This window comes from Schistocerca piceifrons, chromosome 2, assembly GCF_021461385.2.
Source record: "Schistocerca piceifrons isolate TAMUIC-IGC-003096 chromosome 2, iqSchPice1.1, whole genome shotgun sequence".
NCBI classification, from domain to species: domain Eukaryota; kingdom Metazoa; phylum Arthropoda; class Insecta; order Orthoptera; family Acrididae; genus Schistocerca; species Schistocerca piceifrons.
In genome coordinates this window covers 478554857-478569897 of record NC_060139.1, presented here as the reverse complement: position 1 = coordinate 478569897, position 15041 = coordinate 478554857, and the positions used below count along the sequence as shown (strand labels likewise).

The 15041-nt window shown below is 55.5% G+C and overlaps 1 protein-coding gene across 1 annotated transcript in view; it reads left to right on the top strand.

The window, feature by feature from the left end:
* The window catches only part of LOC124775501 (RNA-binding protein 25-like), a 76762-nt gene that overhangs the window by 54330 nt on the left and 7391 nt on the right, over positions 1–15041 (top strand). The window contains exons 3-4 of the mRNA XM_047250333.1: positions 6940–7214; positions 8151–8278. Coding sequence (XP_047106289.1) covers positions 6940–7214; positions 8151–8278 — 403 coding nt within the window. The remainder of the gene's footprint in view (positions 1–6939; positions 7215–8150; positions 8279–15041) is intronic.

Here is a 15041-nt window from a genome sequence, read left to right as displayed (position 1 = left end):
AGTACACAGGAGAAATGACTCGCCAGGGCATGAGCGGATGTACTCAAGAGCGCGAGATATGGCCGCCAGCTCTGCAGTGAAAACACTGCAGCCAACTGGCAAGGAGTGCTGCTCAATATTTCCCCCATGAACATATGCGAAGCCTACGTGACCATCAGCTATTGAGCCGTCGGTGTAAACCACTTCAGAGCCCTGGAACACGTCAAGAATCGAGAGAAAGTGACAGCAGAAAGCGGGGGGTTAACAAAGTCCTTAGGGCCATGCAAAAGGTCTAGACGAAGTTGCGGCCGAGGCGTACACCATGGAGGTGTACGTGAACGGACCGCAAGTAGAGGTGGTAAAGGGAAGGACTCCAGTTCAGAGAGAAGGGACAGCACGCGAACCGCAATCGTTAGCTCCGATCTGGGCCGCCGATGCGGGAGATGGACTGCCGCGGGCGGGAAAATGAGACGGTAATTGGGATGCTCAGGGGACCTATGAATGATTGCTGCGCAACTGGCGAGCAGTCGTGCACGTCTGATCTGCAGTGGAGGAACACCAGCCTCCACTAGCTCCTGTCGCTAATCGAACCCCACAGTGGTGCACTGCGTCGAGTAAATGCAATGCTAAAGGCGCTACTGAACCATAAACCACACTCCCATAGTCAATTGGGGATTGGACAAGGGCTCTGTAGAGCTGCAGCAGCATACAGTGATCTGCACCCCAATTTGTGTTGCTCAGGCAACGGGGGGCATTGAGGTGCTGCCCAGCACTCCTGCTTAAGCTGACGAAGATGAGGGAGCCAAGTCAATCTAGCGTCAAAATCCAGTCCTAGGAATTGATATGTCTCCACTACAGTGAGTGGATCGTCATTAATGTACAGTGCGGGTTCCGGATGAAAGGTAAGACGCCGACAGAAGTGCATGACACATGTCTCTGCAGCTGAAAACTAGAAGCTGTGGGCTAGAGCCCTTGAATGTGTGTTGTGGATGGCTTCCTGGAGGCGCCACTCAGCAACAACAGTACTGGAGCAGCAGTACGAAATGCAGAAATCGCCTGCATACAGAGATGGTTAGACTGAAAGCCCTACAGTTGCTGCTACACCGTTAATGGCCACTAAACATAGGGAGTCAATACAGAGCCTTGTGGGACTCCATTCTCCTGCATATGGATGCAACTATGGAAGTCACCAACTTGGACACGGAAAGTACGGAACGACAGGAAGTTTTGGATAAAAATCGGGAGTGGTCCCCGGAGACCCCACTCATACAATGTGGCAAGGATATGGTGTTGCCAAGTCGTGTCATTTGCTTTACATAATTCAAAAAAGACGGCAATCAGGTGTTGCCGTCTGGAAAAGGCTGTTCGGATGGTAGACTCTATGGACACAAGATTATCAGTGGTAGAGCGACCCTGGCGGAAGCCCCCCTGACATGAAGCCAGCAAGCCACGTGACTCCAGGACCCAACCCAACCAATGACATATCATGCGTTCCAGCAGCTTACAAAGAACGTTGGTGAGGCTGATGGGCCGGTAGCTATCCACATCAAGGGGGTTTTTACCGGGTTTGAGCACCGGAATGATGGTGCTCTCGCGCCATTGCGATGGAAAGACGCCATCGCACCAGATCCGGTTGAAAATGACGAAAGACATCGCTTGAAGTCAGATGAGAGATGTTTAATCATCTGGCTGTGGATGCGATCAGGTCCAGGAGCTGTGTCAGTCCAATGTGCAAGGGCACTGAGGAGTTCCTACTCTGTAAATGGGGCGTTATAGGATTCACCGCAGCGTGTAGTGAATGAGAGGACGTTCCCTTCCAGCCGCCGTTTGAGTGTGCGAAAGGCTGGGGGTTAATTCTCCGACGCAGAGGCTCGACCAAAGTGCTCAGCAAAGTGCACGGCTATCGCGTTCGCGTCGGTACATAACTCGCCATTTATGGTAACATCAAGGACAGCTTTTGGAGCCTGGTACACGAAAAGACGTTTGATCTTTGCCCAGACTTGGGAAGGTGACATGAGGCACACAATGGTGGAGACGTATCTCTCCCAACATTCCTTCTTCCATTGTTTGATAAGGTAGTGAACACTGGCACAGCCATTTAAAGGCCGTGAGGTACTCCAGGGAAGGGTGCCGCTTATGCCACTGTAGAGCTCGCCGACGCTCCTTAATTGCTTCAGCGACTTCCGGCGACCACCAAGAGACTGCCTTTCACCAGGGGCACCCTCAAGAGCGAAGATCGTCTTTTCTGTCACAGAAACGATTGTTTTAGTCACCTGCTCCACCATCACATCGATGTTATCATGTGGAGGAGATTCAACGGTGACAGCAGAGATGAAAGTTTCCCAGTCCGTATTCTTTAAAGCCCATCTGGGCAGGCGTCCGTGGGCCTGATGCCAGGGCAGTGACAGGAAGATGGGGAAGTGGTCACTACCACACAGGTCATGTGCCCTCCAGTGGATAGATGGGAGAAGTCCTGGGCTGCAATTTGATAAATTAATGGCCGAGTAACTTCCATGAGCCACAATGAAATGTGCAGCGGCCTTGGTATTTAAGAGACAGAGGACGAACTGAGACAGTAAAGTTTTGTCATCTCTGCCTCAGCCAGTAAGCACAGTGCCACCCCACAAGGGGTTATTGGCGTTAAAATCTCCCAAAAGTAGGAACAGTTTAGGGAGTTCAGCAATCAGTGCAGCTAATACATTCGGGGTACTGCACCACCTGGAGGAAGATATACATTGCAGATAGTTATTTCCTGCATCGTCATTCTGACAGGCACAGCTTCAAGAGGGGTTTGAAGGGGCACAGTTTCACTACAGACTGAGTTTAGGACATAAACGCAAACTCCACCTGACACTCGACTATAGTCGCTACAGTTCCTGTAGTATCCCTTATAGCCACGGAGGGCAGGGGTCCACATTGCCGGGAACCAGGTTTCCTGGAAGGCAATGAAGAAAGAAGGCGTAAAGCTTAGCAGTTGCTGTAGCTCAGCCAGGCGATGGAAAAAACCGCCGCAATTCAACTGGAGGATGATGTCATAGTGAGACTGGAAAGGTCACCTGCTGCCACCGACATTTTGCCTGAGCAGTCTATATCCGATGTGTCTGAAGGTCCGGCGAGATCTAGGTCCTCAGCAGATGCCAGAATCTCCACCTCATCCTCAGACGCAGAGCTTATACGTTGCAGTGGTGTGGGTGCCACTGCAATTCCCTTTGTCTTGGGGATCTTCTTTCTGGATTTCTCTCGCTGCTCCTTGGGTTTCCCTGGCTGGGAGGACTTCACTGATTCCGTCTCTGGAACTGAGGATGAGTGGGAAGCCCTACAACCAGCTGCTTTTAGGCTCTTCAGCCACTTGCAGGTGTCATCTTTCCCACTACCACAAACCTGGGAAGGGAGTGACCCAAGGGACCCCTTCCTAGTGAGAGGAGCCGAAGAAGACTTACGAATCTCTAGCTCAGAAGTGGGGACTGATATCCCTGATGGTTTGGGAGTGTTGCTCCAGAAGTAGATGGAGCGGGAGCAACAGGGAGGGAAGTGCCCCCACCATCAAGAGGACAGGTGTAGTCTTATGATTCTGAGAGGCGACAGTAATGTGAGTAACTGATGGGGCAACAACTGTTCTCATAGCAGCGGCGTAAGATTTCATAGCCACAGGATGTAGGCGCTCAAATTTCCTCTTAGATTCAGTGTAGGTCAGTTGGTCCAGGTTCTTATATTCCACGATTTTCTGCTCTTTCTGTGAAATCTTGCAGTCTGGCGAGCAAGTTGAATTATGTTCCCTGCAGTTGACACAGATGGAGGGGGGGCACATGGAGTATTGGGATGTGATGGACGTCCACCATCTAGACATGTGATGCTGTAAATACAGCAGGAACACATATGGCCGAACTGCCAGCGCCTAAAGAACCGCATGGGGGAGGGACATATGGCTTGATGTCACAGCAGTAAACCATCACCTTGACCTTCTCGGGCAATGTGTCACCCTCTAAGGCCAAGATGAAGGCACTGGTGGCAACCTGATTATCCGTTGGCCCCTGACGGACGCACTGGACGAAATAAACACCTCGCCGCTCTAAATTGGCGCGCAGCTCGTCGTCAGACAGCGAAAGAAGGTCCCAGTGGAATATAAGACCCAGGACCATATTTAAGTTCTTATGGGGTGTGATGGTAACAGAAACATCCAACTTGTCACAAGCGAGTAACACCTGTGACTGGGCAGAGGATGCTGTGTTTATCAAGACTGATCCAGAGCACATTTTTGACAAGCCCTCCACCTCCCCAAACTTGTCCTCCAAATGCCCCACAAAAAACAAACTTCATGGATGTAAGTTTCCCCATCAACTCTCGTACATACAAGGTATCAGGGCGAATAAGCTTCACTGCCATCCTTAGCGTGGTGTTCCTCCCATGGTGTGGCCAGGGAGGGGAACGATTTGGGGTCATATTTCTTACCACTGAAAGACCTTGCCCACTTAGAGACTACTAGCGGCAGACCACCACCAAGAGATGACATGCTATGCTTCATGGTGTCTCATCCAACCTGATGGCACCCACTCTGATCAGGGGTCCTCCCCACAGGCGCCATCCAGCCTCAGCAAGGGCCACCTGGCAGGATGGCCATTGGTGGGAGTCCCGATGCCCCAGGGAGATAGACATCTACTGCATGACATATCTGGTACCGCGCGCCGCGGAATTTGAATCCCCGCCAGACGTCATGGACGTCGAAGACCCGTAGAGGTCTCTGTACCGTAAGCCATAAGCTGTGGCGGCGCGCGCCTCCTGGCCCGCATTTAGATTGATGGCGCCACAGTGAAACACGTGGTTGCAGCGGCCAATAGCGGCGTTCAGGATCGAGCACTTAAGCGTCTGCCTATCGCTCAGCCTGCCAGTCTAACCTCATGTGCGTCTCAGAACATATCACCTCGCATTAGACGACGTATTGACTTTCGTGTCTCTTTACGAGTGGACGTGGTTGTCTTGTTTGGTTCGTGACTCTGTTCTCTGTTCTTGTTTTGTTTCGTAAGGTCCTTTGTTGGTCGTGTCCGTCCTCTCCCGTTGTGTTATTGTTCGCGGGCCGCTCCGCAGGTCCCGCCGCGTTTCCGTCGCTACAACCCCGGGACAGTTCCGGTCGCCGTTACAACAGCATACATGGGCAGTTAACGGCGCAGTCATCAGCAGAGCGATTCCTGTGTTGTCAGAGGGCTACAACCAACAGGCTACATGGCGGCTACACCACAATGAACTGGCTACTGTGCTGGATATGAGGTGCTAAGAAGTCCATGGTCATCGTCTGTGCAGAAAGTGACACTGCATAGTGCATGGTGGAAAACGCACCCAGAAAGGTGTCCTCGCCCAAGAGATGGAGAATGAGTAGACTGCAATGCGACAACGAGAAAGTGACCTACAGATCTCAATGCACGATGGACATTATGGACTAAGTAAGGTGTCCTTCCCCAATTGGCTCACCTTTCAGAAAAATTTAGGAAGATGGAGGTCAGACCTGACAGGGGATGGGCAAGTGTAACATCTAAAGGGATTAGAGAGAAAGTGGATCGACGAATTTTTGCTTTTCAAATCTGAGGATATGTTTTTCCATAAGGTCCATTGCCACAAACACCTGTGACAACACCAAATACCAACAGGAGAAAAGGACCAGCATATCAGAAACCTTATCTGATATTTAGACAGCTCCAGCCAATTATGGAAGATTTTATTAACCAGCAGTTACTCGACACGATAACATCGGAGAGTGACAGTCCATGGGGTGCAGGAATTGTGGTAGTACCAAAGAAATCGTCGATGGCTCAAAAAAAATAAAGATTCTGCTGTGATTAGCGTGCCAAGAACAGGAAGGCTAATGGATGTATATCATATCTCCAACATTACTGAGACCATGGATAACGTGGGACAATGTTGATACTTTTCAAGAATAGGTTGGATTGGTTACCATTGATTGGAGGTTGATCTAAAGGACTGCCTGAAGCCAGCATTTTTGGTACCATGGGGCATTATCAGTTCAATACAATGCCATTTGAAATGAAAAATGCTCCTGCAACATTTCACACATTAATGGACGGTGCACTGAGAGCTCTGAAGCCACACCAGTGTCTAATTTAGGCTGCATGTTTCATGAATGTAACATATTTAGGACATGTAATTAGAAAATATGGATTAAGGACAGACACAAGATTAGTCCTAGCAGCAAGAGAGTTCCAAGTGCACAAGTTCATTAAAGTACAGCAGTCTTTTTTTTTGGGGTCTCAAATTACTACAGAAAATTCATTTAAACGTTTGACAACATAGCATGACCAATCAATCACTTTCTAAGTATTCAACTATTAGTTATAGTGTCTTTTTTTGTTGGCAGTCTGACGAGAACAGTCCCATTTATCTTCCAGACAAAATGATTGCACCATTTGAACCTGAGCTGCTTCTTCAGGATGACCATAATAGGGATTTGGTCTTCCAAAAGCTCCTTTTACATACCCCACATTCCTTGATTTGTCTACCATGTACTTTGATACTAATGGAACGTGGTTCAAAATTGTTTTCTTTGAAAATGTCTCTGAAATAATAGTTAAAACTTGCACAATATTCAACAGCTGAACTGATGTTTGTGAAAAATTCCTGGCAAGAGGTGCAAGAGTGCTTTGGTTCATTTTCTTCTGAAGATGGACATAGCTTTAGTAATTTCTCTGCACTTTCTTGATGCACAGAGCTTATGACTCGACTTCACTGGCCAGGTTTCTTAACAGAACTAACATGTGCATCTGTAGTTGACTGATTCAGGGTATTTAATTCTTCCTCTATTGATGCAAAATCTGCACCATGTGAGGCTTCATCTTGTTCAGATACTATCACTGCTGTTATTCTTTCCTCATAAAAACACATAACTCACTGCATGGTCACAGGTTTCTTAGAAGCCTCTTCAATAAACAAATTAGCACAGAACAACTACAATAGAGAAACCTGAGAGAGAGAGAGAGAGAGAGAGAGAGAGGAGGGGAGGCAGAGAGAGAGAGAGAGAGAGAGAGAGAGAGAGAGGAGGGGAGGCAGAGAGAGAGAGAGAGAGAGAGAGAGAGAGAGAGAGAGAGAGGAGGGGAGGCAGAGAGAGAGAGGGAGAGAGAGAGAGAGAGAGGAGGGGAGGCAGAGAGAGAGAGAGAGGAGGGGAGGCAGAGAGAGAGAGAGAGAGAGAGAGAGAGAGAGGAGGGGAGGCAGAGAGAGAGAGAGGAGGGGAGGCAGAGAGAGAGAGAGGAGGGGAGGCAGAGAGAGAGAGAGAGAGAGAGAGAGAGAGAGAGAGGAGGGGAGGCAGAGAGAGAGAGAGGAGGGGAGGCAGAGAGAGAGAGAGGAGGGGAGGCAGAGAGAGAGAGAGGAGGGGAGGCAGAGAGAGAGAGAGAGAGGAGGGGAGGCAGAGAGAGAGAGAGAGGAGGGGAGGCAGAGAGAGAGAGAGAGGAGGGGAGGCAGAGAGAGAGAGAGAGAGAGAGAGAGAGGAGGGGAGGCAGAGAGAGAGAGAGAGAGAGAGAGGAGGGGAGGCAGAGAGAGAGAGAGAGAGAGAGAGGAGGGGAGGCAGAGAGAGAGAGAGAGAGAGAGAGAGAGATAGAGGAGGGGAGGCAGAGAGAGAGAGAGAGAGAGAGAGAGAGATAGAGGAGGGGAGGCAGAGAGAGAGAGAGAGAGAGAGAGAGAGGAGGGGAGGCAGAGAGAGAGAGAGAGAGAGAGAGAGAGAGAGAGAGGAGGGGAGGCAGAGAGAGAGAGAGAGAGAGAGAGGAGGGGAGGCAGAGAGAGAGAGAGAGAGAGAGAGGAGGGGAGGCAGAGAGAGAGAGAGAGAGAGAGAGGAGGGGAGGCAGAGAGAGAGAGAGAGAGAGAGGAGGGGAGGCAGAGAGAGAGAGAGAGAGAGAGAGGAGGGGAGGCAGAGAGAGAGAGAGAGAGAGAGAGAGGAGGGGAGGCAGAGAGAGAGAGAGAGAGAGGAGGGGAGGCAGAGAGAGAGAGGAGGGGAAGCAGAGAGAGAGAGAAGGGGAAGCAGAGAGAGAGAGAAGGGGAAGCAGAGAGAGAGAGAAGGGGAAGCAGAGAGAGAGAGAAGGGGAAGCAGAGAGAGAGAGAAGGGGAAGCAGAGAGAGAGAGAAGGGGAAGCAGAGAGAGAGAGAAGGGGAGGCAGAGAGAGAGAGAAGGGGAGGCAGAGAGAGAGAGAAGGGGAGGCAGAGAGAGAGAGAAGGGGAGGCAGAGAGAGAGAGAAGGGGAGGCAGAGAGAGAGAGAAGGGGAGGCAGAGAGAGAGAGAAGGGGAGGCAGAGAGAGAGAGAAGGGGAGGCAGAGAGAGAGAGAAGGGGAGGCAGAGAGAGAGAGAAGGGGAGGCAGAGAGAGAGAGAAGGGGAGGCAGAGAGAGAGAGAAGGGGAGGCAGAGAGAGAGAGAGAGAAGGGGAGGCAGAGAGAGAGAGAGAGAAGGGGAGGCAGAGAGAGAGAGAGAGAAGGGGAGGCAGAGAGAGAGAGAGAAGGGGAGGCAGAGAGAGAGAGAGAGAGAAGGGGAGGCAGAGAGAGAGAGAGAGAGAAGGGGAGGCAGAGAGAGAGAGAGAGAGAAGGGGAGGCAGAGAGAGAGAGAGAGAAGGGGAGGCAGAGAGAGAGAGAGAGAAGGGGAGGCAGAGAGAGAGAGAGAGAAGGGGAGGCAGAGAGAGAGAGAGAGAAGGGGAGGCAGAGAGAGAGAGAGAGAGAAGGGGAGGCAGAGAGAGAGAGAGAGAGAAGGGGAGGCAGAGAGAGAGAGAGAGAGAGAGAGAGAGAAGGGGAGGCAGAGAGAGAGAGAGAGAGAGAGAAGGGGAGGCAGAGAGAGAGAGAGAGAGAGAGAAGGGGAGGCAGAGAGAGAGAGAGAGAGAGAGAGAAGGGGAGGCAGAGAGAGAGAGAGAGAGAAGGGGAGGCAGAGAGAGAGAGAAGGGGAGGCAGAGAGAGAGAGGAGGGGAGGCAGAGAGAGAGAGAAGGGGAGGCAGAGAGAGAGAGAAGGGGAGGCAGAGAGAGAGAGAAGGGGAGGCAGAGAGAGAGAGAAGGGGAGGCAGAGAGAGAGAGAAGGGGAGGCAGAGAGAGAGAGAAGGGGAGGCAGAGAGAGAGAGAAGGGGAGGCAGAGAGAGAGAGAAGGGGAGGCAGAGAGAGAGAGAAGGGGAGGCAGAGAGAGAGAGAAGGGGAGGCAGAGAGAGAGAGAAGGGGAGGCAGAGAGAGAGAGAAGGGGAGGCAGAGAGAGAGAGAAGGGGAGGCAGAGAGAGAGAGAAGGGGAGGCAGAGAGAGAGAGAGAAGGGGAGGCAGAGAGAGAGAGAGAAGGGGAGGCAGAGAGAGAGAGAAGGGGAGGCAGAGAGAGAGAGAAGGGGAGGCAGAGAGAGAGAGAGAAGGGGAGGCAGAGAGAGAGAGAGTGGGTTGGTTGGTTTGTGGGATTGAAGGGACCAGACTATTAGGGCCATCAGTCCCTTTTTCCACGAACTTTAAACATCCATGAAGAATAAGAACAAACAATGGAGATGAGAGAAGACACAGGACAAGAAATACACAGTACATAGACAGATGCCAGAAAAAAGGAACTAAAATCACACCAAGTGTGTCAGTGGTTAGTCGACCACAGAAACAAAAACGGAAAAGCCAACCACCAAGAAGCAAGTCTAAAATCATAGGCCAAAGGTCACACTCAACACAAGAAAAAGATAATCACTTAGATCAAGCGATAAGAAGCCCCTGCATGGCATGAATAAAACTCAAAACTAAATCTGCCATTGCAGCGTCATCTGATAAAAGTGCAGGAAGCATATCATCAGTGCAGTGCACACATCTGCCTGAGCGGAATTTTAGAAGTGGTCAGGAGGAGGAGATTAGTGTTTAACGTCCCGTCGACAACGAGGTCATTAGAGACGGAGCGCAAGCTCGGGTAAGGGAAGGATGAGGAAGGAAATCGGCCGTGCCCTTTCAAAGGAACCATCCCGGCATTTGCCTGAAGTGATTTAGGGAAATCACGGAAAACCTAAATCAGGATGGCCGGAGACGGGATTGAACCGTCGTCCTCCCGATTGCGTAGAAGTGGTCAGTCCAACAAGATGCGGACCACAGTCAAAGCTAACCCGCAGTGACATAAAGTAGGGTCCTCGCGGCGCAATAAATAGCTGTGTCATCAAGGTGTGGCCAATGCGCAGCCGGCAGAGGACAACAGAGTCCTTGCAGGAGATCCGCAAGGAGGAGCGCCACGCACCTGTATCCTCCTTGATGGCCCAAAGTTTGTTGGGTGAAGGAAGGGCGCGCCATTCTTCACCCCAGGTACGAAGTACCCTCTGCCGCAAAACTGACCTGAGGTCACTATCCAAAAGGCCAATCTCCAAGGCTGGTGCATCTACAGCCTGTTTGGCCAGCGTGTCAAGATGTTTATTTCCCCGGATGCCTATATGAACCAGGGTCCACACAAAGAACACAGGGCAGCCGCAACGGGCAAGAGTATCGAGGGACTCCTGGATAGCCATCACCAGACAAGAGCGAGGGAAACACTGGTGGATAACTCGTAAACTGCTCAGGGAGTCACTACAGATAATGAAGGTCTCACTTGAGCAGGAGCGGATATACTCTAGGGCGTGAGGGATGGCAACCAGCTCGGCAGTGAAAACGCTGCAGCCAGCTGGCAATGAGTGTTGTTTATAATGATCCCCTAGAGTAAGAGTATAACCGACACTCCCAGCAACCTTCGAACCATCGGTATAGACAACGTCAGAGCCTTGAAATGCGGCAAGGGTTGAAAGAAAGCAGCAACGGAAGGCCTCAGGAGGGACTGAGTCCTTCGGGCCCTGTGCCAAATCATGTCAAAGGCATGGGCGAGGCACACACCGAGGGGGTATATGCAGAGGGGCCCAGAAAAGAGGTGGAAGAGGGAAAACCTCAAGCCCAGAGAGAAGAGCTCTAACGCAAACCGCAATCGTACACCCTGACCAAAGATGCACGACCAACTGAGGGACCAGGGGGCCCGGGCAAGCTATAAATGTTTGTAGCATTAACGGCCAGTAATCGCTGGTGCCGCAACCGCAATGGAGCAACACCTGCGTCCAAAAGTATGTTGTTGACAGGCCATGTCCAGAAAGCTCCGGTCGGGAGTTGGATCCCACGTTGAAGAATGGGGTCCAGCAACTGCAATGCAGAAGGGCATGCCGAACCATAAGCCAGACTCCCATAATCTATATGGGACTGAATTAATGCCTGGTACAGCCATAGAAGGGGAGACTGATTGGCACCCCAGCTGGTGTGACACAAGCAACAGAGAGCATTAAAGTGCCACCAGCACGTCTGTGTAAGCTGCTGAATATGAGGGAGCCAAGTCAGCTGGATATCAAAAACCAATCCCCAGAAACCGATGTCTCCACCACAGCAAGAGGTTCGCTGTCAAGATAAAGCCGTGGCTCAGGGTGAACAGTGCATCGGTGGCAGAAATGCATAACGCAGGTCTTGGTAGCTGAAAACTGAAAGCCATGCCCAACAGCCCAAGACTGCGAAGCGAGCGGGGGGGGGGGGGGGGGGGCGAAGGGGCGAGCGGGGGGGGGGCGAAGGGGCGGCAAAGAGGCGAGGGGGGCGTTGGATGCGAGGGGGGCGTTGGATGTGAGGGTGGCGAAGAGGCGAGGGGGGCGAAATGGCGAGGGGGGCGAAATGGCGAGGGGGGATGTTGGATGCGAAGGGGGGGGTGTTGGCGGCAGGGGGGGCGGGGGGGGGAGGAACGAGAGACGGGATGGGTGGAGGAGCGAGAGACCGGGGGGGGGTGGAGGGGCCGAGAGACACGGGGGTGGGGCCGAGAGACGAGGGGGGGGCGAGAGACGAGGGGGGGGGCAGAGACGAGGGGGGGGCGAGAGACAGAGGGGGGGGCGAGAGACAGAGGGGGGGGCCAGAGACAGAGGGGGGGGCCAGAGACAGAGGGGGGGGCCAGAGACAGAGGGGGGGGCCAGAGACAGAGGGGGGGGCCAGAGACAGAGGGGGGGGCCAGAGACAGAGGGGGGGGCCAGAGACAGAGGGGGGGGCCAGAGACAGAGGGGGGGGCCAGAGACAGAGGGGGGGGCCAGAGACAGAGGGGGGGGCCAGAGACAGAGGGGGGGGCCAGAGACAGAGGGGGGGGCCAGAGACAGAGGGGGGGGCCAGAGACAGAGGGGGGGGCCAGAGACAGAGGGGGGGGCCAGAGACAGAGGGGGGGGCCAGAGACAGAGGGGGGGGCCAGAGACAGAGGGGGGGGCCAGAGACAGAGGGGGGGGCCAGAGACAGAGGGGGGGGCCAGAGACAGAGGGGGGGGCCAGAGACAGAGGGGGGGGCCAGAGACAGAGGGGGGCGAGAGACGAGGGGGGGGCGAGAGACGAGGGGGGAGGGCGAGAGACGAGGGGGGGGGGCGAGAGACGAGGGGGGGGGGCGAGAGACGAGGGGGGGGGGGCGAGAGACGAGGGGGGGGGGCGAGAGACGAGGGGGGGGGGGCGAGAGTCGGGGGGGGGCGAGAGACGGGGGGGGGCGAGAGACGGGGGGGGGCGAGAGACGGGGGGGGGGCGAGAGACGGGGGGGGGGCGAGAGACGGGGGGGGCGAGAGACGGGGGGGGCGAGAGACGGGGGGGGCGAGAGACGGGGGGGGCGAGAGACGGGGGGGGCGAGAGACGGGGGGGGCGAGAGACGGGGGGGGCGAGAGACGGGGGGGGCGAGAGACGGGGGGGGGCGAGAGACGGGGGGGGCGAGAGACGGGGGGGGGCGAGAGACGAGGGGGGGGCGAGAGACGAGGGGGGGGCGAGAGACGAGGGGGGGGCGAGAGACGAGGGGGGGCGAGAGACGAGGGGGGGCGAGAGACGAGGGGGGGCGAGAGACGAGGGGGGGGGGCGAGAGACGAGGGGGGGGGCGAGAGACGAGGGGGGGGGCGAGAGACGAGGGGGGGGGCGAGAGACGAGGGGGGGCGAGAGACGAGGGGGGGGGCGAGAGACGAGGGGGGGGCGAGAGACGAGGGGTGGGGCGAGAGACGAGGGGGGGCGAGAGACGAGGGGGGGGGCGAGAGACGAGGGGGGGGGCGAGAGACGAGGGGGGGGCGAGAGACGAGGGGGGGGCGAGAGACGAGGGGGGGCGAGAGACGAGGGGGGGCGAGAGACGAGGGGGGGCGAGTGACGAGGGGGGGGCGAGAGACGAGGGGGGGGGCGAGTGACGAGGGGGGGGGCGAGAGACGAGGGGGGGGGCGAGAGACGAGGGGGGGGGCGAGAGACGAGGGTGGGCGAGAGACGAGGGGGGGGGCGAGAGACGAGGGGGGGGGGCGAGAGACGAGGGGGGGCGAGAGACAAGGGGGGGGGGCGAGAGACGAGGGGGGGCGAGAGACGAGGGGGGGCGATAGACGAGGGGGGGGGGCGAGAGACGAGGGGGGGGGCGAGAGACGAGGGGGGGGCGAGAGACGAGGGGGGGGCGAGAGACGAGGGGGGGGCGAGAGACGAGGGGGGGGCGAGAGACGAGGGGGGGCGAGAGACGAGGGGGGGCGAGAGACGAGGGGGGGGCGAGAGACGAGGGGGGGGCGAGTGACGAGGGGGGGGGCGAGAGACGAGGGGGGGGGCGAGAGACGAGGGGGGGCGAGAGACGAGGGGGGGCGAGAGACGAGGGGGGGGGCGAGAGACGAGGGTGGGCGAGAGACGAGGGGGGGGCGAGAGACGAGGGGGGGGGGCGAGAGACGAGGGGGGGGGCGAGAGACGAGGGGGGGGGGCGAGAGACGAGGGGGGGGCGAGAGACGAGGGGGGGGGCGAGAGACGAGGGGGGGGGCGAGAGACGAGGGGGGGGCGAGAGACGAGGGGGGGGGCGAGAGACGAGGGGGGGGGGCCGAGAGACGAGGGGGGGGCCGAGAGACGAGGGGGGTGTGCTGAGGGGGTTGGAGAGATGAGGGGGGAGATACGAGGGGGAAGGGGGAGAGAGAGGGGGAGGGGTATGAGGGGGGGAGGGAGAGAGAGAGAGAGAGAGAGAGAGAGAGAGAGAGAGAGAGAGAGAGAGAGAGAGAGAGAGAGAGAGAGAGAGAGAGGAGGGGGTAGGGGGAGTGAGTGGGGGATGGGGGGAGTGAGTGGGGGATGGGGGAGAGAGATTGGTGGGGGGAAGGGGGTAGAGGGGGATGGGTGGAGACGGGGGAAGGGTGGATAGGGGGGAAGGGTGGAGGGGGGCGATGGGGGGAGGGAGAGGAGGGGGAGAGACCGGAAAGGGGAGAGACATGGAGGGGGAGGGGGAGACGCATGGAGGGGGAGGGGGAGAGGCATGGAGGGGGAGGGGGAGAGGCATGGAGGGGGAGGGGGAGAGGCATGGAGGGGGAGGGGGAGAGGCATGGAGGGCGAGGGGGAGAGGCATGGAGGGGGAGGGGGAGAGACATGGAGGGTGGAGGGGGAGAGACATGGAGGGTGGAGGGGGAGAGACATGGAGGGTGGAGGGGGAGAGACATGGAGGGTGGAGGGGGAGAGACATGGAGGGTGGAGGGGGAGAGACATGGAGGGTGGAGGGGGAGAGAGAGGAGGGTGGTGGGGGAGAGAGAGGAGGGTGGAGGGGGAGAGAGAGGAGGGTGGAGGGGGAGAGAGAGGAGGGTGGAGGGGGAGAGGGTGGAGGGTGGAGGGGGAGAGAGAGGAGGGTGTAAATAGTTATGCACTATATTTGTTGAACTTCCCAGACTGGAATAAGGAAAAAACCTTGTAACCGACGACGTTTTCTTCAAGAAGTGGGACGACAGCTCATGTAACCACACATTGAAGAAAGGGCTACAAATATTACAGGACCGCCAAAGCCTGTAATTTCAATTATTGACGTATTCTCGGGCGGAAAATCAAGCAGAACTTCAGTGCAAAGGTAGCTCATGGAGGTAAAGGTGGATGTCATTTGTGCATTGGTGAAAGCCATTCAAAAGCAGAAAAGTTCGATAAAGTGAACAAAATAACAATAATCCGCAACAATTGTAAGAGATACCCATGTGGTAAACAGCAGAAAAACTGTTGTATGTTCCAAAAGTGAAGTAGATTCCAAAAAAAGTGGTGAATGATTCTTCTCACAAAAGTATGTTACCTCTAATTTTTGTAATTTTTTAATTCTATTGAAGTATACT